General features: G+C 54.9%; 11 protein-coding genes across 11 annotated transcripts; 4 read left to right on the forward strand and 7 right to left on the reverse strand.

The window, feature by feature from the left end:
• Positions 1-1414: 1414 nt before the first annotated feature.
• Positions 1415-3679, reverse strand: P153DRAFT_383933 (uncharacterized protein; the record flags this gene model as incomplete). Its single annotated transcript, XM_033670285.1, has 1 exon — positions 1415-3679. The coding sequence occupies one exon, from the start codon at positions 3677-3679 to the stop codon at positions 1415-1417; it is 2265 nt and encodes a 754-aa protein (XP_033525094.1).
• Positions 3680-6744: 3065 nt separating this feature from the next.
• Positions 6745-7776, forward strand: P153DRAFT_374595 (uncharacterized protein; the record flags this gene model as incomplete). Its single annotated transcript, XM_033669528.1, has 1 exon — positions 6745-7776. The coding sequence occupies one exon, from the start codon at positions 6745-6747 to the stop codon at positions 7774-7776; it is 1032 nt and encodes a 343-aa protein (XP_033525095.1).
• A 797-nt stretch (positions 7777-8573) lies between these two features.
• On the reverse strand, positions 8574-9647 carry P153DRAFT_274627 (uncharacterized protein; the record flags this gene model as incomplete). The annotated part of the gene is made up of 2 exons (XM_033662930.1): positions 8574-9329; positions 9504-9647. Coding segments are annotated over 2 exons (900 nt in total), but the record flags the coding sequence as incomplete, so codon positions are not given.
• Positions 9648-9877: 230 nt separating this feature from the next.
• Positions 9878-10867, reverse strand: P153DRAFT_287774 (uncharacterized protein; the record flags this gene model as incomplete). The annotated part of the gene is made up of 1 exon (XM_033663561.1): positions 9878-10867. One exon carries the CDS (start codon positions 10865-10867, stop codon positions 9878-9880), a length of 990 nt encoding a protein of 329 aa, XP_033525097.1.
• A 962-nt stretch (positions 10868-11829) lies between these two features.
• P153DRAFT_287099 (phosphotransmitter protein-like protein Ypd1) lies at positions 11830-12319 on the reverse strand (the record flags this gene model as incomplete). The annotated part of the gene is made up of 2 exons (XM_033663507.1): positions 11830-12085; positions 12162-12319. 2 exons carry the CDS (start codon positions 12317-12319, stop codon positions 11830-11832), a joined length of 414 nt encoding a protein of 137 aa, XP_033525098.1.
• A 2030-nt stretch (positions 12320-14349) lies between these two features.
• Positions 14350-16084, reverse strand: P153DRAFT_365380 (aspartate aminotransferase mitochondrial precursor). The gene is made up of 5 exons (XM_033667814.1): positions 15956-16084; positions 15782-15842; positions 15076-15731; positions 14676-15023; positions 14350-14619 (listed from the first exon to the last, which is right to left on the reverse strand). Exons 1-5 carry the CDS (start codon positions 16073-16075, stop codon positions 14518-14520), a joined length of 1287 nt encoding a protein of 428 aa, XP_033525099.1. The 5' UTR covers positions 16076-16084; the 3' UTR covers positions 14350-14517.
• A 224-nt stretch (positions 16085-16308) lies between these two features.
• On the forward strand, positions 16309-18778 carry P153DRAFT_430060 (uncharacterized protein; the record flags this gene model as incomplete). Its single annotated transcript, XM_033672820.1, has 2 exons — positions 16309-18653; positions 18737-18778. Exons 1-2 carry the CDS (start codon positions 16383-16385, stop codon positions 18776-18778), a joined length of 2313 nt encoding a protein of 770 aa, XP_033525100.1. The 5' UTR covers positions 16309-16382.
• A 9-nt stretch (positions 18779-18787) lies between these two features.
• Positions 18788-20438, reverse strand: P153DRAFT_365382 (glycosyltransferase family 34 protein). The gene is made up of 3 exons (XM_033667815.1): positions 19818-20438; positions 19319-19760; positions 18788-19248 (listed from the first exon to the last, which is right to left on the reverse strand). Exons 1-3 carry the CDS (start codon positions 20137-20139, stop codon positions 19050-19052), a joined length of 963 nt encoding a protein of 320 aa, XP_033525101.1. The 5' UTR covers positions 20140-20438; the 3' UTR covers positions 18788-19049.
• On the forward strand, positions 20227-20739 carry P153DRAFT_383941 (uncharacterized protein; the record flags this gene model as incomplete). Its single annotated transcript, XM_033670286.1, has 2 exons — positions 20227-20436; positions 20485-20739. 2 exons carry the CDS (start codon positions 20227-20229, stop codon positions 20737-20739), a joined length of 465 nt encoding a protein of 154 aa, XP_033525102.1.
• Positions 20740-21040: 301 nt separating this feature from the next.
• Positions 21041-22368, forward strand: P153DRAFT_287690 (mannose-6-phosphate isomeras-like protein; the record flags this gene model as incomplete). Its single annotated transcript, XM_033663556.1, has 3 exons — positions 21041-21186; positions 21237-21426; positions 21481-22368. 3 exons carry the CDS (start codon positions 21041-21043, stop codon positions 22366-22368), a joined length of 1224 nt encoding a protein of 407 aa, XP_033525103.1.
• An 898-nt stretch (positions 22369-23266) lies between these two features.
• Positions 23267-23833, reverse strand: P153DRAFT_383943 (uncharacterized protein; the record flags this gene model as incomplete). Its single annotated transcript, XM_033670287.1, has 1 exon — positions 23267-23833. The coding sequence occupies one exon, from the start codon at positions 23831-23833 to the stop codon at positions 23267-23269; it is 567 nt and encodes a 188-aa protein (XP_033525104.1).
• Positions 23834-24544: the final 711 nt, after the last annotated feature.

Raw genomic sequence — 24544 nt, forward strand, 5'->3', positions numbered from 1 at the left:
AAATCTCAATATTTACGTCCAGCATCAACTTATCATCAGGGAAGAGGTTCTTCTCACTGCACAACCTCCAAGACTCAGATCTCAAACGAGTATCAATTTTCTACGTAAAGAACGAACATTCCAAAAGAGTGTGATGCAGAGATGTATCCGATTTAGCAATCCATGGTCCATAAAGCGTTAAACAACACATGAATCTCATCTCCGCCATATCTTCCCACCACAAAAAAGCGAGCGACAAAGAGGTTTTTTGATCGGAAGGGACAGACCCCCTTATCCGTCCAAAGTCCATCGCGTACCACGCACTTCTCCAAAAAAATCATTCAGTCTTGCTAGTCCCGGGCGCAAGCGCTCACAGGATCAACTCAAAACGGCGCGAACAAGCGCGCAAAACCAACCCTGCATCCAAAGGGGACGAGGACAGCTTCAACCAGCCGTACAAGCAAACACAAATACATCGTACTTTCAACTCGAAAAAACAGATTCGCCGCCCCCACTGTATCGATCCCGCAAAGGTACAAGTAGGGGCAGACAAAAACGGAGGAAAGCAAAAAAACGCTTGTTACCAATCAGCACGACACCTGTCGATTCCTTTCCAACTCAGCAAAACAGCCGCAGCGGGTGCGAAGCATACAAAAAAAGCCAGAAGGGCCGGTGAGTTACGCGGAAAGCGTGGGAACGAGGGCGGCGAATGAACGATCATATCCACATATTGCCGGTTTCGATGCACAGCACACAAGCCAAGCCGGCCGTTGCGGCCTTGACTGCACGGGGGCGCCCGAAGCGGCTCAGCGGCCAACCGGGCAAGCCACGGGGAGGCGGGTGAGCGGGTTCGGGGGCGCGCGCGCAGAAGGGAAACGGGGGGCGAGGAGGCGCCGGATCAGAAGTCAGGCGTAAGGGACCTCGGGGACAGACATACCGATAGGAGATATAACACACAGCACATTGTCTCTGATCAAGGAAAAGGAAGGTACAGTCTTGCAGGGTTTGAGAAACGAGAAATTGACATGGAAACGTTTTTTTTCTGCGACAAACTGCTTCCAGATAAAAGAAAAGAGACGATGAGGGGATATCAATCCACCGCAGCCCGCTGAAGCAGAGCACTGACACAAACATATAATCCAAAAAATACACGGGGGGTGATTGGCAAAGGTGTGTAGGTATAGAACACCACTCGCATCCGCGGAGAGGAACCGAAGCTCCGTCATCCGGGACATACAAAAAATGTAATCTCCAGAGAGCGCAAAGCGCATCGACCTGGAGAGGAAAGAAAACTTCAAAAAATCCAAAAGTTCGGTCTGAGCAATTACGTCTCAGTCACGTCGTCGAGGGGGTAAACTCCTTTGTCTGCCGGGAGACACAGAAGGCATGCCGAAAGGTCAGTGGCAGACGCAGGGGTTATCGACAAATGGGTCGTTTAGTGGAACGGGTTTCGTCCTCCTCGGTGGGGTTGGTCTTCCGCGAAGGGGTTGTGTTTCTCATCGAGGGGCGAGGGATCGCTGACCTGGCCATAACTGCTGGATCGTAGATGGCCGGGGCGAGACGACTCGGTCACTGCGCACACACCTACTTGGCCGATCTTCTCCATGGGAGAGTCAGGGCCGAAGTCGGGGAACGGTCTGGGCTGAAGCGCGTAAGGCGCAGCCAGGTGGGCAGCCTTGTTGGGGTGGTAGTCGTTGGCAACGTACTGAGGTGGCGCAGCAGTGGGGTAATCGTGAGACTTGGGATGGTTGTCGTTGGACGGATCGATGACATAGGCAGTGCCCGTTTCGAGGTCGCGGCGGAAAAGTTGAGTTGAAGCGTAGACGAAACCGCCGAGGGCAACAAAGAGCCAGATCAAGATAAGGCCGGTGGAGATGAGTGCTTCGGTTTGAATGCCATTCAATAGCTGCTCGAGAACGCGGTTGACAGCTTCGGTGATCTCGTCTTTTGCCTTGCCGTTTGGATCGGAAAGCAGCTCGGCAGCGGAGTCGGAGTCGCTCACCTCAGCAAGGGCGCCGAGTGAGAAAGTGTCGTTGGCGACGCCGGGAAAGCTGACATGGGCGTTGTCTTGAATCCAGGTGAGACCGTTTTGGAAGCTAGCGATCTTCAGTCCGATCAAGCAGTTGAGCACTTCTTTGATTGGGTCGTAGAGAATTGTGCCGCCGAACGTCGTGTTCAGGGTGCTGCTCATCTCGCTCACGAATCCGTTGAGAGTGTCGTTGACTGCCGTGGTGCTGGAGTTCACCCAGCCGAAGATGTCATCGTTGATCTTGTCATCAAGCTTGCCGACGGCGCCATTGACGCCTTCAGACCAAGACATGGATGCGTTGTTGAGAGATGTGACGACCTTTCCGGCAAAGTCAGCGACTTGCTGCGTGAGTTCGGGCGTCTTGTCTTGAACAGCCCTCAACAGGAGATATTGGCAGAAGCAGGCAAACAGGCCAGCGATGCCCAGAGACAGAAGGAACATCATGGGGACAGAAGTAGCGTAGGCCCATGCCCAACGGATGATAGCTTGTCGTCGAGCTGAGCCGAAGCGCTTGCCAGCCCACAGACCGAGAGTGGAGGAAGTCGGGCGGGAGGCCAAATAGACCACATCCATGCCCTCGTGACCTGCTGCGAAAAGCGCAGCACGTAGTTCCATCTTTTGGTATCGGCGGGCTTCCATCCAGGCCATCGGAACGCAAACGAGGATAGCGAGAGCGATGAGTACACCGAGGGCGATCTTGCGTGCTTTGTAAACCATCGTAATGAGGTCGTCGAAAAAGTTGCCGATGGAGTTGCCCTCGGAGCAGAAATCGAGCTTGTCCTTCTCTGGTACGGGAAGTAGGTCGCGGTCGAACTCGAAAGTGTAGTTCTGGATCAGGCTCTTGACTGCTTCGAAAGGTGTGCGAATGATGTTGTCTGTGAAGTTCTTCACGTCCTCAAAAGTCGGAATTGAACTGTTCAGCTCTTGAAGTCCCTGCTGCAACTCAGGCGGGACTTCAAGAGATTTCAGCTTCGCGATCTGTTGGTCAAGGTTGACAGTTGGTGCGCTAAATCCATCTCCGAAATTGAAATTGACCTTGGAGAGGAGGGAGTTGATTCCGTCTGTGACAGACTTGACAGCGTCACCCATGTCGTCGGTGACATCGTTGATGGTCTCGTTGAGGTTCTTGCTGATTGCGTCGCCGATTTCGACTGCAGCGTGAAGGCTGCCACTTACGGCCAGGGTGATGAGGCAGAGGTATGTGTTTGTCATCATGTGAATGACGAAGAGAACAATCTCTTCGACGCTTGAAACGCTCATCTCTAGCATGGCCAGGAGGCCACGCACTGCCTTTTCGACCCCGGAAGCGGTCATTTCGTTGACACCCTTGGCCATGTAGTGAGGCATGGAAGCCATGGAGCTGCCCATGTTTTCGACTTGAGTGCAAGCACTGAGGGCTTCTCGGCGAGCGGAAACGAGGCTTGAGTCGGTGCTCGCAATGGCGACGAGTAGGCGGACGAGGACAAGGAGGAGGAGGATGGTCCAGCGGTTGATCCATATTTGTGAGAGTCTAGCTCGAAGGCCGAGGTATGGTTTGAAGTTTGGTGTTTGGTTCATAGTAGGTCGTGGTGCATTAAGCGGGGCGTAGTAGTCTCGCATCTCATGATCGCCAGCGGACATAGATGGAGGTACAGCCGGGAAGGGTTGCTGTTGGTTCGTAGAGGAAGCCATGACGGAGAGATGTGGCTGCGAAAACGTGGTCTGGAGGGTGTATTAGATATGACAGTAGGACCAGCCAAGTCAAGATTCGGAGAAAGTCGACAACAGAAATATCGTGAAGAGGGTCTAGCGGTTGAAGAAGTCTACCAGAGACAGGTCGTTGGAGATGGAAAGTATTGTGCGAAATGGAAGACAATAGAAAGAACAATAGGAAACCCAACGCTCCGGACAATGCAACAAAAGAAAATAGCAAGTGAAGTAGAAACTGGTGAAGGAGGCCAACTGGCCACGAAGCGGATATGTACTTGAGCAGTGAATGAAGCGAAGAATTTACGTACCGCGAGAAAGCGAGGATCATTAACAGGCCTGCTGGTTGGCACCCAATGGCACCTCACAGAGGCCTGCTCGACTCGATCGTTTCAGCAGCACATACGGTCCGAGAGGCTCTAGGTAGGACAGGCGACTTGAGGTTCGGTGGTGGACCAAATAGGCGCCCTTGGAGGAGCGGGCCACTCTCGTCCAGTCGTTTGCTGGTCAGACGGGAGGGCTGGGGAAGACCCCAAACAAGACGCTAGAACATTGTTTGGCTGGCAACGTCTATTATTTTGGGCCTTTCTGTCCTCGAGTGATTGTCGCGTGTTGTCTACGCGGGTGTCCTTGTTCCACGACTTGCGCTCACGGCCCTCGACGGTTGCACGGTCGCACGAGCGCGAAGAGGCCAGCTCGGACGAGCTGCCTGCCTCGTGACGTACGCGGCCGTCGCAGGGAAGAGATTTTGTCGAGCGCAAGGGAACACGGCCTCTGGGTGTCGGTCGTTAGTAGAGGAGGTGCTCAAGGTTCAGATGATGCGCGACGCAATAGTTTTGTAGGTTCTCGCCGCACGGCCGCGTCGCAGGCCGCCTCTCCCTTGTGCCACATTCAATGCCCTGTTTTATGCAGCTAAGATCGCACGTCATCTTGCGTTGTGAAGTCCTCGACGTCGCCGTTGAACTTGAAGGCTTGAATGCCATGATCAGCACAGCTCTCAAGTTACGACTCGTCATCACGGACTCGCTCCCCAAATAGCACACTGACAGCGAGCGCGCGCGTTGTCCTCTGGTCGGCATGGCAAAAGATGGGGCTAAGGCGATCAAAAGTGGCTGCGGCGTAGCGCCCAACCCGATCGTTTTGGCCAATCACTGCTGTGCGAAGCCATGCTCCGTTTTAACCTCATCTCTCCATGGATCCCACTTGTACTACGTCCCTCTGCTCTTCCTTTAGTGTACCATAACGTACCTTTCTAGACGTTGTCTCCTATAGTGAACTTTGAACCTCGACCTTCTGTAGTTGCAGCTTGCGCTGAAGGGCGTAAACTTTGTGCTCCTCTTAGATGCTATCCCGACAACCATGTAGCGTCCTCCGGGAAGCTTCGACTGGAGCAGATGGTAGGCGCAATTCTCTTTGGCTGATCAAACAACTCTGAGATATCAACGTCGTTATCTGTGCTCGGTGTCAGTCACCACTCTGTGAGGAGTAGAAATACGCAGGATGGTTCACTTATTTCCTAGGCTCATTTCGACCCGAGAAAGACATTGAAAAGTAGTACTTGCCATAACCACGAAACGTAACTTCCATGTATTTTTTTGCAAACTATGGGTAGCTCTGGAGACTCGAGTGTTCGGTCCCCTTATTCAACTCTACGCTTCTATCCACTCGTACCATTATCAATCGGCCTTCTACGACAATCCTATCCTCATGAACGTACGCAACCTTGAATATTCCATATTATCATTTTCTGGCCAACGAGCTTTTGGCAACCTACGAAGGTGAAAGGCTGCACTAACAGGTAACTACGTCACATTGATCTCGAAGAGTTTGGGTTCACAGTCATTCGTGCATGAACGGACCTCGACCACCGCCAGGCCTTTTATCAGTTCTTCACTGCTCCGCTCCCGTGGAAATTTTTGCCGACACGCTCTTTTTCAACCGCGCTCGCTCCTCACCCTTCCGACGACCGCTCCCTAGCTCCAGCTCAGCAATCAACCGCGCCCTACTTCTCGAGCTCTCGTCCCGACCTACCTCTGCAAATTTCACCCTTGGCATATCCAGCATTCCCGTTTCGCGTCCAACTTGAAGCCGCCTCGCTGTATAGACTCACGTAGACCGTTCTGCTTCAGCTTTTTCCGACTTCGCACCGCCACGATAGCTTTTCTGCGCACCGCTCTCGACACCGCTTGTTCAACGAGCAGGGTCTTACTGCAGCCTTGTGACGAATTGTCCGTCCTGCCAGCAAGATAGGTAGCCAGCAACTAGACGGACGACATCACCTGCCCCGCTTCTTTGATTGACAGCAGGTAAATCCGGTCGCGGACGCCTATTGACCTCAGGCATCATCGTCACTCCTTCAGTGTGTGAGGTGCTCATGAGCTCCATGCTTCTTGGAATCTTATAACCTCTCACATCAACTCACTTCTTGTAAGTCAATCAACTGGTGTGTCTCCGATCACTGTTATTTACGCTCACCCGGGTATTGGCAGCCAGCACGCTTCAAGCTTCCCGTTGAAATATCTCAGTGACAGTCCCAATCGGGCGCAACCCCGCTGCGAACGCTCTGATCTCCAGGTACGTGGCCAGTGCTTCCTCTTACGTTTACTTGAGATTGTTCTCGTCGCATAGAGCGGTGAAGAGACAAACTCTCGCTTTGGTTGGTTACCTTATATTGGGAAGATGTGCTGCACTTTCATCACATGCTGTCTACCCACAAATCTCTACCAGTGTGCACGCGATGACGATATCATGGGCAGTGCAATAAACTCAAACTAACACGAGTAAAAGGCTATCACTCATACCACTCATTGCCTCTATATCGCGTGCCTTGGCGTCAGTAGGTTCCTCATTGGAGGTTCGAATCTATATCCAGCCTTTCTGCATCAACCACAGCCTCCTTCTTCTACCAACGCGACCATTTCATCGCCCACCAGCGCCTTTCGACGAAGCCCTAAGAAGCTCTAGTCTTCAAGTCCTCTTCCAGTCCGCTCACGGCCTGAACTTCCGCCATCCTCATACATCACCATCTGCTTCTAATCAAGATACCTCCAATGGCCGGTCACATCAAATCTAGCGATGGTGGTCATCAGGGCGTCGATGCCAAAGAAAGCCAACAAGGCATTACGCACTCCAAATCTTCCTCATTGGCCTCTAACAACAGCGGCGACACTCTTCACAACTCCTCCAACGGCGATCATGACGCCCCCTACAGCAGTCCTCCAAGCGTCAACGACCTCGCGTTTGAGAACCTTGCCATTGACAATGGAAACTCTCCTGTCTTCAAAGGCGGTATGGGGCGCTACGACAACCCCTATCAGCGCGGCTCCAAAACCCACAATGACACCAGCCAATACAGCCAAGCTCCGCACCACCCTGTTCGCAACAACCGCAACTATCCCTCGGGTCCTACTTACAACGCACGCACTCGAGGCGGAGGCGGGGTCGCAGGCTTCCGCAACTCGCACACATGGGTGTCTCCCGAGGCACAAGCTCATACCGACTTCATGGTAATCCGCAACTCGATGCGACGCCTATTCAAGAGCGCTGATGTCTCGAAATGGAAGCTCAGCGACTACATCGCCCACCTCGAAGCCATGGCCATTGCCGAAGCCCACAGACTCTCCGCGCGAGTAAAGTCGAAGGAAGAAGCACACCTCCTCCACCTTTCCATATCGCTAGACGTCCAGCACACGCTGCGCAAGTGCGGCCTCGCGGACGCCAACTTCGACCAGCGCGGCAACTACGGCCGCATCCTCGGCGAGCAGACTATCTGGTGTCTCGACTGGACGAGCGGCAAGGACGAGATTGCCCCGTGGCCCACTGAGTGCGAGATGAAGTGGGAGGGCGATGACCGGGCGAAGACGGGCGTCGGACGCTTCTTGCCGCTGCCGAGGGAAGAAGGCCCACCTGGTATCCCGTGGAATCAGCTCCCTGTCGTCGAACAATATCCTATCGACATGATTGCGCGCATTCCCACTATGGAGGATGTGTATCTGCCGGTTGATGAGATCGATAACGACGTTACGTTTGATCTGGTTAACAGGGGTCTGGTCGACGCCATCGATGGGTGCTTGGAGTTGTAAGGTTCACTTCGACGTGGCCGTATCGTTGGCTGATGCTCTTCGACAATCCTCGACAATCCTCCCGCCGTACGTCAACCTCCCAACCACTACACCCGCCTGTCACCGTCACTGTCCCTCTACAACCGGCATCCACACCATCACTGTACCTCTGCATGTCCAGGATCTATCTCTGTGTCCGGAAAAGTCCACCCACCTTTCCTATCCCTGTCTGTGTTTATGTTTTTCCTTTTCGCTCACATCCGAAGCTTAACACTTCGATACTCCATCCATTTCCCCTCCTCTTGTACTGCACAGTCCGATGTTTTCGGCTGTGTAATGAATGAACGAATACACGAATGAACGGGAACTTTCGATACCCTCTCCCTTTGTTTTCCGGGAACATCTCGATACCCGCATACCTGGCGTTTTTGCATCTTTCGTCTTGCATGCCGAGCGGGAAACCTACTTTTTGCTAGCGTTTCTTTGTATGCGCACACACACACGCACATATGGTAAAGGTGTGGCGAGGATGTGGATTGACTTGCTTGCTTGCTTGCTTGATTCCCGTAATCTGGATCTGCGTGGGTTGGTTTTGTTTTCTTCACTTCACTTCACTTCTGGCATGGTTTAGGAGTTAGTTAGTTCATGCGTAAAATGGAAAAAAGTGCTTTGTGATTCGCTTCTGCCCGTGAACGTACGCATACTATCAACCACGAGACAAAGCCTACAAATTCCAACATCAATCCCTTCTAGCCTAAAACCACATACAACCACTTAATAAACCACGCACAACATCACTACCTCCCACCCAACGTCCCCACCTCCCCCTCCACGCGCCCAATCTCGCGCTCAAGCTCGCCCTTCCTCCGCGCCAAATCCCTCATCCCCTTCTCCCCCGCCCTCTCATAAAGCGCCAACTCGCTCCTCGCCAGCGCCTCCCGGTTCCTCAACGCCTTCTCGCCCACGCCCTGCAGGCGGCGGAACTCCTTCAGCGCGGCGACAAACTCCGCGGGCGGCGGGTGACTGCACGCGTGGATCTTAGCCTGCAGGCCGAGCAGCGTGGCGCGCGAGTGCAGCAGCTCGGCGCGCGACTTGGTGTGGCGGGCTAGCGCGCCGTGCTGGGTTTGCTCGAGGATGCGGATGCTGGATTCGAGGAGGGAGCGGTGGGTTGCGAGGAGGGAGGAGGCTGTGTTGATGAGGGTGATGCGGGATGTGTGGAGGGCGTGGGGGTGGGAGTTTGTTGCTGTTTTGTGGAGGGTGGTGGCTCGTGTTGTTAGGTCGGGGATGGGGGGTGGGTTTGTGGGGTCTGTGATGGTGCATAGGACGTCGGCGACGCGGGTGAGGTTGTGCGAGATGATGTCGGCGATCATGGAGATGTTGTCGAGGAAGAAAGTTATCTCGCTGGAGAGGATTTCTCGGTCGCTGGGGGGGATGTGGCCGCTTAGTTGGGCTGTGACTATTTCGATGCAGGTGTGTAGCTCGGGAGGGAGGGTTGATGTTTTTGCGGGGAGGTCTGAGAGGGCTTTGATGAGGATTTGAGATGAGAGTAGATCTCTTCGGGCGGTTGTAAAACTCTGAATATCGTCAGCCTGATCCAGTTTGATATTTTGATAGCTTTTCAAGTCTCCTCAACGTCTGGGCATCGTCGATAACATGGACAATCAAAATCAGAGTCCTGGGCTCAACAACCCTCTTTTGACCACCCTCAATCTCAATCCCCTCAAAACAGACACCTAAAAAATACACACCTTTCCAATCTCATCATGCATCCGCTGCTTCTTCGTATCCCTCGTCGACCCATCGCCATTTAATTTCCGTGCAGTAAGATCCTGATACAGAACCTCAAAGTTAGGATTCCGCTGCAGCACCGCCGGATCAACAGGCGGAAGCATTTTCCTCGCTAGACCGTTTGTTGAGAGCGATTAAGGTGCAAAACGGAGGCTGCGATGTACAGCGCATGGATGCTTGTTTACATATGTAAGGCTAGCGCGGACGCTTAGTCATGGGTTGTCTTTCACCGACAGTCCACCGTCGATTCTACCCGCAGTTGGATTGAAAAATCAAAGCACTCTGATTTCTTCAATATAACGAAAAGTAGAGCACCCCATCCACAAACCCCCTCCTACCCAAAAATCACCTTCTCGCACACAACCTCATACCGCTCATCCACCACCTCGCCCTCCCCCTCCCCATCCCCACTCCACACCTTCTTCGCGCCCATCTCACAAATCTGCACCCTATCCACCTCGACACCCTCTGCCCAAACAACCCCCTCATACCGCTCAACCAGCGCCCTCGCATCAAAATAGCGCCAACTCTTCGCCTCAGGTCCATGGCCCTGACTCCTTTCCTTCATCTCCGCCGTCGTTGACGACGTATCATCGTCGCTGTGGTGCTGTGAATCTCGCAAGCCCTCAGAAGCATGCACAACTGCTTTCCCAGCACCCCGCCCCTTCTTCCCCCCCTTAGGCTTCGCATACACAGTATTAACAAGCGTAGCATGCAGCCTCAACCCTCTCTCCTCCCTACCCATACACCCCCGCTCGGTAAACAACCCCTTCAGCGCCGTCGCAAAAGGAACTAACCGCCGCGACGCATCCCGCGGCTCGGCGTACAATATACTCGTCTTGCGCGGCTCCTGCATAGGAACCAAGGCCGCTAAATCAACGGTCAGCGCGTCGCTATCTAGTTGTGCATCTCCCTGTGCGCGCAGCAAACCCGCCAAATCGAGACTTTGCAGGTACAGCATAGCATCTTGCAGCGCCGCGTCGGAGAGAGACATGACGCCCAGCGTGAGGTGCAGGGTGCCGGTTGGTCGGACGGCTTTTACGGGGACCGCTGCATCGGTGGTGGATAGGTCTTGCTTTAGGTTCTGTAGGTTTTGGTGGAGTTGCGGGCGGCTTGATGGCGTGACGAGCGGGAGGCAGAGGAAGTGTGTTAGGGCTGGTTTCTTTGTGCCCTTTGCTTTTGCGTTGTGTGTGTCGTCTTTTTGGCGACTGGGAGGTGTGACGCTTGAGGAGCTGGTGAGCGAGGTGCGGACGTTGGTGTTGTCGCGTAGTTTCTCGCCGTCTAGGAAGGAGTTGTATTCGGATTTTGATTTCTTTTTGCCCATGGTGGGCGAGAGGGGGGGTTGGGTCTGGCCTTGAAGCTGACGTCGTCGTGTCTGTCCTTGAATCCGACAGGTCGCAACATATACAAAACTCCCCGTCCCAAGCCTCCCCAATCCATGTAGCAGCCCAGTCCCCACAGCACGATATATCAACATCAACCTAGATAGCGTGATCCTACAAGCCCAAGTCCAGATCTAAATCCATCTCCAAACGGGTTGTCATTATCAACAGGTACATATCCCGCATCACCACCAACATCCCAGCCCGGCCCAGCCTAGTTAGTACCAACCAACCAAACGGGAAAGAAAGCCAAACCGCGCATACCGATGCAAAGCGAAGCAATGACGTAACCGCCACCTACTCGCTCGCGTGGCGGGGGTTCATTCATGACGAACCCACCACACACGTGGGGGTTGGGGTTTGAGGTTGCTGCGGGAATAGAAGTAGAAGTGTAGGGATAGGCATAGGCACACGTACAAGTATAGGCACACATACAAGTACAGGTAGGGCTGGGGGGGATGAAACGAAACGAAACGGAATGAAACGAAACGAAACAAACCCCCCCCCACCCCCCGCAAGGGGCATCAGAGTAAGGATATGTTTCGAATCGCTGGGGATTGTAGGGGTATAGCGATGATCATGTCGTGTCGCATGGGTAGTAGGTTATTTTGTTTGGCTATAGGTACAACATGGAAGCAAATACAACGGAAGTATGTCGGCGGTAGGAAAGGGCATATGATGGTGACTACTCAGGGAGACGAGACAAGACAAGACAGGACAAGATACGGTAGGATACGATGGAATAGGATATTTGAGAAGCGGCCGTTGTAGCTCCTCCCCCTGCCCCTACCTCCCCTCCAACCCACCACACCACACCACACCACACCACAAGTCCCTCGTCATTGTCATAGTCGCGTCCGAGCCTCAGCCACGCATCCATATCCGCGTCCACATCCGCAGCAAATCAATCCTCATCGTTGTAGAATTCCCTAAGCACCTTCTCCACGTCGATAAACTCCTTCTTAGCCTGCTCGACGATAACCTTGAGTTTCTTCAGGCCCTCTTCCTCGGTGATGTCCTTTGTGCCCGTCTCGTCCTTCATCTGGCCAAAGTGCTGGATCTTCTCGCACGAGTCCTTGACTTTGGTCAGGCCGAGGGTGGCGGAGGAGCCTTTGAGGAAGTGGCCGAGCTCACTAAGCGTCTTGAGGTCCTTCTTATCGCTAAAAGTGCAGTGTCAGAACCATGTTTTCTCGTCATCTATGGCTGTGTGTGTGTCGCGGTGGCCAAAATACTCACAGGCTCTTGTCCATTTTGGAAAACGTGCTATCTGCCTGGCCGAAGAAGTCGTACACGATGCTCTTGCTGAACTCGCGCTCATCCTCGTCGTCGTCCATTTCGAGAATCTGCTCAAACGTCGCGGGGTCGATCTGGTCCTCCGCGCCGGGAATCGCCATGATGCCCTCCTCGCCGTTGGTCTGTCGCAGGATGTTAGGAAAACGTCATGGGAATCATTGGGCGCGAGGTTGAAAAAAAGGGTAAATGCAGGGGGGGAATAGCATGCGCGACGCGCATGAGGGAGGATGCAAGCATGGTGGCGGGCAAAGCAGGCACGAATGAGATGGAGGGGCAGCTGTCAACGAACCTTGTCGTCGGCCATGATTGCGTGTGGAACCTCGCGAAAATGCCTTATTTACAGTGCTGAACTATCGCAGACCCGCCGAGACAGCGTCGACGACTCGCGCGATGGAGAGTCGCGAAAGTAACAAGAACCGTAAGCGCGACAGATAATTTTTGCGCCGGACGAGTAGATAGCGTGATGGATTCACTGGGGAATCCTAGGGCTCGGTTTAGTGTGTGACAAGAGGGGTCGGCCCGCCGAGGTGTGAACGCCGTTGGCAGAGGGGGAAAGTAATACCGCAAAGATATGCGTGGTGTTGAGTGTTGGGATCGTGAAGCTGAAACGCTCGTGATTTCCTTCAGACCACCGGACTTCACCTAAGCCCCTCTGGTTCGCTTTAAGTGGACGGGCTCGACTGATTCGACTGCCGAAAGACGCAAGCAGCACTATGCTCTCTGCGGCAGGACAGTTGCGAGTGGGGGCCGAAGATCAAAAATAGGTAATAATTGGCAGCAATTGTCACAATAAAGACGCTGCGTGCAAGGCCGCGGTCCGGGAGATATGAAGGGTCGCTAGCATCACGATCGAGGGGGGGACAGTGGATGTAGGCTCATCACAGGTGGATACCTCGACGTCAATCGGCAGCGCTCAGAACGCCGTTGATCGTCCGCCTTGACTGACCTTCCACCGCGTCCTCGGGCGACGACGACCCCTCACGACCGCAAAGAAAGCGGTCAAGAGCAACGCGCCCACCTCATGTGGATTCTCGCTCTGACCTGGTACCGTAGCCTCCAAAACCGATGGACGATCGGCCAATACCTTGATGCGTGTTGCCTTGTCGACGGGAAGGCATCTGGTCAGCAGTAGCATAGCCGTGCGCCAAGAGGGCCTGGAAGCGTTCGAATCTGCTGTTGCCGCTGTTGAAACGCTCCGAGAGGGTGTCAAACGATGCATTTAAAGGGCGGGCGCTCGGTTCTGATCCGAGACGTTACGTCACCGTCGTGTTTCGTCACCGCGCATGGAAACATGGAAACCCTGCGTCTATCCAGGGTCTGTATCGCTTGGCAGCTTCTTCCACTTGCGTTAGAAGGCAGCGAAATTTGGTAGCTGTGTTTGCGTCGTGTTTGGTACGCGTCGTAGGGATGATGGTGGCACCTTCAAGCGCACTCCAGCTCGCTTGAGCACTGCGACTTCTCCCGACTCATCGAACCACTGCCGGAAAACAAGGCAGGCCTTCTCCACCATCACGATGCCCGTACTCTCTTACGGTCGATGGCGCAGAAACCTGCAAGAGGCAGATTGTGCGTTATGCGCAGGGGGTCTTGCTGACCGGGCCTCGCCGGAGCAAATAGGCGCTCAATAAGTGCCTTCATCAGTCGGTTTAGTCCTGCACACATGTGCACAATCTGCCATGATCTTCTCGAACAACGAGCTGCAAACAGAGCACCCGCGGAGCATAGAAGCATCACAGAAGACACTATATTGTCCGTCGAATGCCGTCCACCCGACAGGCTAATGCATGCTACATGAGATGGGTGGATATCAGTGACGTGCCAAGAGGACCCTTAGAGAGCTCCGTCAGCTCACCCATCGAGGTTTCTGCAGTGTAGGTAGTCTGGTAGCGTGCGGGTAGAACAAAGTGGAACCACTTCGTTTTCTTCGGTGAAGCCCAGCAGTCAACGGAGCGTTGAGCCGTATGTGCGTATTCGCTGTAGTGAGTGCTAAGCAGTGCACCACGCGGTGAAGCTCAAGCTATACTGCTCTGGGGCAAGATCTGCCACGTACAGAAGAACTGCTGCACGACGAGGTAACGTGGGGGTTACGTGCGAGCTTCACAGTCATAACGGGCCGAATTCGTTCCCTCGAAAGACACGCTCGAAGAATTTGGAGGAATCAGGTTTCATGTCTCGTCACTGACCATGTTATACACTCTAGCCGCTAGTTCTCTAGCTATAATACTGTGAACACTCGCTACCACTCCATGCCAACAGGCTGTAAATCTGAGGTAAAATGCTCCGTCTCGTTTTTAAAAGTTCAACCAGTGACCTTGTAGATGGCCTCGGCCAAGCGCCCAACGTTGTCGCTCGTGATGCCGGCGACCGAGATACGGCCGTCCTTGGTCGCGTACACAGAGTGCTGGGATGATGGTCAGCCTATGAATATGACAAATATTGCGAATACAAAAGACTTACCTCCTTGGCCAGAACGTCCATCTGCTCTGGCTTCAGACCAGTGAACGCGAACATGCCAATCTGGGATGTGATGTGGCTCCAGTCACGCTTGCTCCCGAGCTTCTCGAGGTTTTCCTTGAGAAGAGCACGCATGGTGATGATGCGGTCGGCCATTCCCTTGACCTCACCCAGCCATTGCTTGTTCAGCGAGGCGTCGTTCAAGATCTGGGAAGCAATACGGGCGCCGTGGACTGGGGGGTTGGAGTATAGCGGACGGACGAGGATCTTGATCTGGGAGTCAACACGCTTCTTCTCATCAGCCGACTCGCAAACAACCGAGAAGGCACCGACACGCTCGCCGTAGAGACCCTGCAGGTGATGTCAGTAGGTAGACAATGTGAGAGATCGGTGATGCTCATACCATGTTCTTGGCGAAGCTCTGGCACAGCACAGGGCGGAGGCCCTCCTTGATGAAGTGACGAAGAGCGAACGCGTCAGTGTTGGTGTCACCGCTGGCAAAGCCCTGGTAGGCCATGTCGAAGAAGGGGAAGTGGTCGCCTTCCTTGACAGCTTCGGCAATCTTGGTCCATTGCTCCTCAGTTGGGTCAACACCAGTCGGGTTGTGGGCGCAGGCGTGGAGCAGGACGATGCTGTTCTTGGGCATGGCCTTGATGTCGGCGACCATGCCCTCGAAGTCGAGACCAATGGTGTCCTTGTTGTAGTAGCGGTACTTCTCAACCTTCAGACCGCAGTCCTTGAAGACAGCGTTGTGATTCGCCCATGATGGGTTGGGGATGTAGACGGTCTTTGGGCCGGGGTAGTGACGCTCGAGGAAGGCGCCACCAATGCGGAGAGCGCCGGTACCGGAGATGGTCTGGGTGACGGCAATGAGGTCTTCCTTGAGGGGAGCCGAGTCAGAGCCATATGCAAGGGTGAGAGCAGCCTTGGTGAAGGCTGGCACACCGGTGATGCCGGCATACTCCTTGTCCAGGGCTGACTCGACGATCTTCTTCTCTGCCTCCCTCACAGACGGCAGCACGTACGGCTTGCCCTTGTCGTCGCGGTATGCACCAACGCCTGCACGAGTCAGATGCACGTCTTCTCTTTGGTGTCCACAATGCACGAACCCAAGTTAATCTTCTTTGGGTTGCTGTCGGCCTTGAAGGCTTCAGTGATACCCAGAATGGCCTACGCAGGGGAGGGTGAGTTGTGCGCATGAATGAATATTGCTTATGGGTCTAGCTTACGTCCTAGACAAAAGTCAGCATGTCTTGAGCTTCCATGGTGCCTCAATGGCTCGTGTCACTCACGGGAGGGCCCTGGGGAACCTGGGACCATGCCGAGATAGCTCGGACGCTGCTCTTGACAGTCAGCTGCTTTGACACAGCTTGACGCAGCGCGGTTCTTGAAGTAGCGAGCATTGTGAGTGTGAATGTGATGGGAAGGGGGAGTGGATTGCAGATGAGAAAAAAGCGGTGGAGTAGAGCTCGCTTGATCAGGTAAGAGCTAGGAGTGGCTGTCGCGGTGGTCTGAGAGTGCTTCCCCAGAAACGCAAATGTCTCCGCCACTTTACGCGATGATGTGACGCTTGGTTGGCGGCGGTCCACATCCCTGTCAAGCGCCGACTCCGATAATTTTTTGGACGCAGCGAGACAAGGCAGTGAGTGACAGGACGTCAACCAGGAAATCGACTACGCGTATTACTCAGCACTGGACGTTCTTCGAAGCATGCGACCTGCTCTGCGACAAGCCAGGACGCTGCTGAACCACGATGCTCACCAGGCCTCGATACCCGCATTCCTCTGTCCTGCCCTCCTCCGAGTGCCTGCCCCCACCACACCGTGTCGCAATGTGCGACCACGCCAGCCCTCGAAGGCATTCTCGACTTTTAGACAAGCACGGCAAGAAGTCAACACATCTACACACTCGACGGATGCGCCTGTCGCCCGCAGAGCACTGCCGCGAGCATGTCCGGGATGTGGAGCGCCAACACAAGTCTTCGACAAAAAAGAGGCCGGCTACTACAACATAGACAGGAGGGTGGTCCGCGAATACCTGGACTTGGACCATGGCAAAGTGGAGGGCGCGACCGAAGAGGACAGCATCTACTCGCAGGCGCTGGAGAAGATGGACCCAGAGCTGCTGAAAGAGATGGGACTGGGCCAGGACACGCTCGAAGCACCAGGCGGCGCAGAGAAGCAGTCTGCAGAAACCCCAGTATGCGACCGCTGCCACAACCTCATCCACCACCGCGTGGGCACGCCCATCCACCATCCCACCGTCGAGTCCATCCAGCAGACCATCGCCGAGTCGCCGCACAGGCGCAACCACATCTACCACATTGTCGACGCCGCAGACTTCCCGCTGTCAATCGTCCCGAATCTGCAGTCGTCTCTACGCATACCCAAGCTGCGCACACAGAACAGGCGAGCAAAACACAAAGGATGGGTGGCCAACGACCGCATCGCAGAAGTCAGCTTCATAGTCACAAGAGCCGATCTGCTGGCCCCCAAGAAAGAGCAGGTGGACAGGCTGATGCCGTACGTGCAGGAAGTGCTACGCGACGCACTCGGGAGAGACAACAACAAAGCTCGTCTGGGCAACGTCAGGCTCGTCAGCGCAAAGCGAGGGTGGTGGACCCGGCAGGTCAAAGACGACATCTGGGAACGCGGAGGCGCAGGCTGGATGGTCGGCAAAGTCAACGTCGGCAAGTCGAATCTCTTCGAAGCCGTCTTCCCCAAAGGTCGAGGCGCCGACTACCAAGACGTGCGCAAGATCCGCAGCACAGCTGAGCGCGAGCAGATGCTCGCCAGTGCAAAGTCGCTAGACGAGCTCACCCAGATGCAGCGCCAGCTCGCCGACGAAGACGACGAGGTCCAAAAACGACTCAACAAGCCAAGGGAACACCTCCACCAGCCCCCCCAGCCCGAACAACCAACCCCAGAAGAAGAAGAAGAAGACGACTTCGAAGACCCCGACGCGCTCCTCCCTCCCCCCCAACCCTACACAGCCTACCCCGTCTTCCCCATCGCCTCCTCCCTCCCCGGCACAACCGCCTCCCCAATCCGCATCCCCTTCGGCCGCAACCGCGGCGAGCTCGTCGACCTCCCCGGCCTCGCCCGCACAACCCCCGGTCTAGAAACCTTCGTCCACCCCGCCGACCACGACTCCCTCACCATGACGCACCGCCTCAACGCCCCGCGCTTCGCCCTCAAACCAGGCCAATCCCTCATCCTCGGCGGCGGCCTCATCCGCATCACCCCGCTCACAGAAGAGCTAGTCTTCCTCGTCCACCCCTTCACCCCCATCCACCCGCACGTCACCCGCACAGAGAAAGCGATAAACTACCAAGCCCAATCCTCCGACCGCACCCTACAAGTCCCCCCCATCCTCGCCCCAAACGTCGGCCCGCAAATGTCCTCCGCCGGTAGGTTTCAACTCAAATGGGACGTTACCAAGCAGCTCGCTGGCCCGCTTACCTCCTCTGTCGCCGCGAAGATGAAGCCGGAGAACCTGCCCTTTCGCGTCTGGAGCACGGATATCCTGATCGAGGGGTTGGGCTGGGTGGAGATCTCGGCACAAACCCGCCGCCCGCAAGGCTGGTCGCCCGTCGGCATGGCCAAAAAAGATCCCAATGCTGCTCGTACTGCTAAACTCGCTGCCCAGCGCGAGATGGCGCTGTATAAGGACCGTAAGTTTAGCGCCATCGCGCGCGCGGAGGAAGAAAATCGCGATCCGTTTGCTGCTGTGCGGGAGGAGTTCGCTAAAGGGGATCCGTCTACCAGCGATGGTGTGCCGGCCAGGGGCGATGCGTTCTCGAGACCCGATGTGACGCCCGGCGACGCACTCGCAGACTGGCAGCTCGCGTACCCCGAGATCGAAGTGTTCAGCCCGTTGGGCAAGTTTGTCGGCGCGCGCAGACCCATGTGTGCGAGTGCTGTTAGTGGGCCGAGGCAGATTAGTAGTCGGGAGCGGACGGTGCGGCCGAGGAGGAGTATGGTGAGTGTTAAGCGGCAGAGGGGGCCGGGGGGTGGGGGTTCGTAGTCATTGGGGGAAGGGGGGTGTATGAATAGGGTGTGTAGATGGAAGAAAGGAAGGAAAGGAAGGAGAGGGAAGATTTATGAGCTTCTCTACTCTACTCGTCTTGCTTGATATATGGAATACACGTTACGCCGTGATATGATGTGATATGGTCGTGTTAGATGTCTATCTGTACATGTACATACACTCTTTCTCAACCTGGAAACTACATCAACCAACCAACCAACCAACCAACCAACGCCTCTTTTCGCCGTAAATCCCAACCCTAACAATCTCCATTTCATGCCGCCCAAACCCCCCCTCCCCTCCTCTAAGTATCCACCGCCACCTCGATAATTTCTTCAAAGACACAGTCTACGCCCTCTCCAGCCTCTCGAAATACGGCTGCTGTTCCGTCTCGCAGCTCCGCCCATCGCGATCGCAGCCAGGAAACGTCGCGACAAGATCGCCCTCCTTGAACTGGCCGTCGTGCTCGCTCGCAGGGCCCGACGCATAGGAATTGAATGTGTTTTGGGGGACGAGGGCGAGTTTGGCGAGCATGGTGCCGTGCCATCTAGGAAACCAGTTAGCTAGCACACAACCACACACGCGTGGAAAAAAGAGAAGGGGAGGGGGAAACGCACTGCACGATATGCTCCAACGCATGCGTCTCCGCCTTCTGAAAGTTATAGCTGCGATAAATCGGGTCGAACCAAGCATCGAGGAAGAACTTTGCCCACTCGCCATTCCGCACTACGAAGCTGGTGGGCGCTAGACCCTCCTTGTCCTGCGTTACGATCAGGTCGATGCGCGACCCTTTTATGTTGGCGAAGGTCTTGATTACGCTGTCGGGCGGCACGACGGGGGTGTTTGTGATCATGAGGTTCTCGAGGCGTGTGGGGTCGAGGAGGTGGGTTTGCAGGTTGAGCGTGGGCGTCATGATCAGCGCGCTGCTGTCGAGGTACCAGAAGAATGTTGAGCCGGGGTGTAGGGTCATTGCGTGGCGGAGGGCGGGGACGCGGGACCAGGTTGGGGGTGCGCGTTTGAGGTCGTATTGCGTGGGTGTGGGGAAGAAGGTTAGGTAGCCTGGGGGTGGGAGGGTTAGCTTGACGGGTAATGTGTCAGGGGAAGGGCATGTTATACCATGTCTCTTCGCATAGTCCTCCCTGTTCGTCCTGATCTTCTGGGCCCATGCCGGGTTGGCCTTGGGGTCTAGCACCGTGACGATGACGACGGGCGGGCCGCTCCCTATCGCGACCTTGGGCAGATCTACCGCTCCCCTTGCGCCGCGAGACCCCCCTCTCAGCCAGAGCAATGTGATTAAGGCCAGTACGCCAACGACGGCCAGGCGCAATCTGCTCCGTAGCAAGTTCCTCAGCGCCGGCGGGAGGGATATGCCGCCCTGGTTCCGTGCGGCATAGGGCGGTGGCCGCGACGTTTTGCGGGGGGGCAGGGCGAAGTGCATTGTGGATTGGGGGAGGGGGGTGTGTGGCTTCAAAGAGGCCACTTGTGAGGGATCGCGAAGGGGGGATGGGGCAGTTGTGGAGGGCGAATGGGTGTTGCAGACGGCTACGAAACCATGCTGGCGATCCGACTCGGGGAAGAGGAAAGACGAGGATTGAAGGTCGAGACTCCAGATAACATTCGGCTGGCTGTAGATTCGCGCGTAGGCGTGGAAATTACAGCCAGATTATCTGGTCTTGGCTCTGCCGACTCGGGGACCCTTGCTTTAGCGCCTGTTCCACGCGATGGCCCCCATGCCGTGCGTCTGAGGTTTGTATGCTCGAGGCTACTTTTCTAATTGAAGCAGATCTTTCTCGAACACTCGGATATGCTCAGTATGGCATGTACTAGGAACAATGCATACTCATCCACAAATGACGTCCATCGTGCATCGAGCCTCCGCCGAAGCCCGCCGCAGCTGAGCCATGTGGCATTCCTAGACTGCATCAACAAAAAGCATATCGACACATACCCGGTGCTGTCATTGAACCCCAACAGCCGGTCAGTTATTATGGGTCAAACTGAAAGCTGGCGATCAAACTCCAGTACCGCCAAGACGTGATGGAAGAGGAAGCAACCCCCAATTGGGAAGACGCCATCTGAACGAGCGAGTAGCGGAACATGCGGATCCAAAGTTCGGGGACGACCACTTCGATAGTCGATGATTACTCGAGATGCTTCCGTAGCAGCATGGTGTCAACTCGGCATACCCGCTATGACGTCGAGAGCTTGTCACTAGAATGTGGTTCCATACGAATTTGATTACTTATTTGAACATTTGTTTTCCGTCTTCCTCTGTCATTCAATCTTCCTCGAAATACCCATTTTCTGAAATCTCCACATACATATAAAGAACTGGCAACATGGTCGAAAAAGTCATCCAGTTGAAATGCTCCTGCAACGAGTACCCGTGGGGGAAGCAGGGCAAGGAATCGCTGGCTGCGAGACTGTGCGAAAAAACACCCGGCACAGACTTCAAGATCGACGAGAAGACGGCATATTCTGAAATGTAAGTCGCGTTGATACCACGACTTGTAACTCTTTGCTAACACATGACAGGTGGATGGGCACATATCCAGAGCTCCCGTCATACGTCCTGTCCACGGGAGAAAACCTCCAAGACGTGCTCGACAAACACCCCGAGGAGCTGATCGGGAGTAAAGTCGTCGATGCCTTCGGCCATACAAACCTCCCCTATCTGCCCAAGGTGCTATCAATAGCAAAAGCGCTGCCTCTCCAACTCCACCCAGTACGCCCCATCCATTTCCACAATACATCCAAGCACGCCCTAACACCACCGTAGAACAAAGACCTAGCAGCAAAATTGCACAAGAAGAACCCAGATCAATTCACCGACCCAAACCACAAGCCAGAAATCGCGCTTGCCCTAGGTGACTTCGAAGCCTTCGTGGGCTTCAAGCCACTCGCAGACATCAAGCAACTGCTCCAACTCGCGCCCCTGCAATCCTTCCTCCCACCGGTACAAAAGCCCGAATTCGACGACCAAACCCTAAAACACGTCGTGCAATCCATGCTCGAAGCCTCCGAAGACACCGTCCGCAAAACAAACGACGCGCTCCTCGCCCTCCCAAAATCCTCCTTCGGCACCGCAACCCACATCCCAACCCTCATCCCGCGCCTATCCGCGCAGTTCGACAAAGCAGACAACGGCACCCTCGTCGCCCTCATCACAATGAACTACATGCAACTCAAAGCCGGCGATAGCATATATATCCCCGCTGATGGCATCCACGCTTACCTCTCCGGCGATATCATCGAGTGCATGGCCCGCTCTAATAACGTGCTCAACACGGGTTTCTGCCCCCGCGCTGACCGCGACTCGGTCGATATGTTCGTTAACTGCCTGACGTTCACGCCTCATGCTGCTGAGGAGGCGCTCCTCCCGTCCCAGCCTTTCGATCGCAGCAAGAACGGCAAGACGAAGATGTATGCCCCCCCGCTCAGCGAGTTCAGCATGTTGGCTTCTGAGGTCGAGGCCGGTGAGAAGGAGACGATCGGCAAGCTCGCCGGCCCGAGTGTCATGATTGTTACCGAGGGGCAGGGCGCGCTGGAGGTCGAGGGCAAGACGTATGAGTTGAGCGCGGGGTATATTTTCTTCGTCGGACATGGGGTGGAGATTGGGATCAAGGCCACGGAGTCGCTGAAGGCGTTTACGGCTTTTGTTGAGTAGAGGGAATGGGTTGTGTTATTAGCCGGGAACTGCATAATATTGTGTTATATACTATTAACGACGCCTTATCCGAGTTTGAACTAAACCAAACACATCTGCATCTACATCCTCTCCTTCCGTCCTTTACCTTTGACAACCCACTTCCACACCCGCACAGTAGTTCTCTCCACCCGCCCAGCGACTTTCTCCATCTTCTCCATCTCCCTCAAACTCCGCGCCCGCTTCAATCCCCCCACACCTGGATCTATATTACCTTCCTCACACACGCTCGCAGTCAAGGAACTGCAATGCGAGGAATCCTCTTCCCGGATACCCGACAGGTCTCGTTCCATATTGCGTGGACGGTAAGTGTCTGCGGAGTTTTTAGTAGTAGATGTAGGAGAAGTGTTATGTTTGGGAACGGCGGGGAAGGACGGGAGGCTTGATGGACACGTCAGTTTGGACGCCGGGTTTTGTGTTTGAGGGGGTTGCACAGTGATGGGCGGGAAGAGAGTATAACGTGGACGTGGACGTAGAGGAGTGCTGTGCTTAGGTTCGGACTTGTCATTCTGATCGGGATTGGGGTTGTTTTGATCGGTTGGGAGCTGCATTGAATAGGTTATGTTTGAGATGCGGTGGACAAAGGGGTGACTTGGTAGATTCAGATTAGGTTGTATATAATGAGACAAAGTGGTGAGACATTGTGCCTCCCTACAATTTTGCTAAGAAGTTCATAGTGTGATAACAGGGTCGATGATGATGTACAATGATAGGTTTTTATAAACGACATAGTGAAGTGGAGTGAATATAAGTGAAAGACTCAAACCCCATATAACACAAACACGTCTAAATACAAAACACACCTCCCAAATCTTCCCAACACCGTCCACTTGCATCACCAACACCCCCACCCATCAATCTACCCAACAACCAATCTAGGCCCCCTCCGACCCACCCACCATCCCCCTCCCCTCCGCTCCCTTGATCCAACCCACAACATCCCCCCCGCCCTCCTCACCCTCCCCCACAACCCCCCCTTCCCAACAGCTTCAGACTTAGAACCCATCTCCCTCGCCCTCTCCTCACGGTACAGCATAAACCCCACCGCCGCCTCACGGCCCACGTGCAGATCTTCCTGCGCAGCGTTTACGACGCGCGGGATGGGTTTTGCACTGCGGGGTGGAGGGGGAGGCGGAGGCGTGTATGTGCTTAGTGAGGAGGTGCGGTTTGTGATGTAGAGAGTGGGGAGGGCGCCGAAGTCGTGGTTGGGGAAGAGGGAGTCGCGGAGTGGATGGTCGGAGTGGTGCTGTGGATTTGGGGGGGTTGGGGAGGTGGGTAGGCGCTCTTGCTCGCTGTCCTCGGGGATGCTGTGGGGAGCGACTTCGCTCTGCTGTCGCCCAGGTTTGGGTCCAGATTGGTGCGCATGAGAGCTAGTGACGCGGTTGTGCGAACCATTGTAGTTTGATGATACTGTGTTCATGCTCATGTTCACTGGTGTGGCTTGATATGGAAAGCGTAAAGGTGAAGGGTTTTTTTTATTTATACGCTTCGGTCACGCCATTCACTCTGTTGGTATGCGCGTTGAACGCGGATGTTTGATTGGTTGGTGCATTGTGCGTTCACAATGTTGGGGTGGGGTGGTGTGTAGGGGGTCGAGTGAATGGACGGCGCGTTGTGTGAGGTCAGGTGAGTGGAGGTATGGCGAGGATTGGGGGATGGGTAAGGAGAGATGGGTAAAGCGGGTAGGGTCTGTGGAGGTGATGGTTCGTTGTAAAGGTGTGGATGTTACTACTACGCTTTCAGTCAGTATCCCAGCATGCAAGTGGCTCGATGCTCTACTTAAGTTGGATTGCAGTGGTGTATATCAATCCCCGCACTTTTACACCCCGAAATCCGAATAAATATACCCTCGCTACACTTCCAGCTCGACACTACCCTCCACACCCATCCACACCCATATCCCCACACGCCATCTTCCGAGATCCATCCAAACAACACCGTGTAATCGATCTATCATCCTCCCTCTCCCCTCCCCCCTCATCTTCCCACCCCGCTTCCCCACCACCAAACCACCCAAACATCATCCACGCCCTACCCCCCTTTCCCACCACCAGACTTTCATCTCCCTCCTCCCCACCGCAAACACCAAGCGCTTTCCGTGTCGCGACCTTAACTTCAGAAATTCTTACACGCTCCT

Source organism: Dothidotthia symphoricarpi, assembly GCF_010015815.1.
Source record: "Dothidotthia symphoricarpi CBS 119687 unplaced genomic scaffold P153scaffold_7, whole genome shotgun sequence".
Taxonomy (NCBI): domain Eukaryota; kingdom Fungi; phylum Ascomycota; class Dothideomycetes; order Pleosporales; family Dothidotthiaceae; genus Dothidotthia; species Dothidotthia symphoricarpi.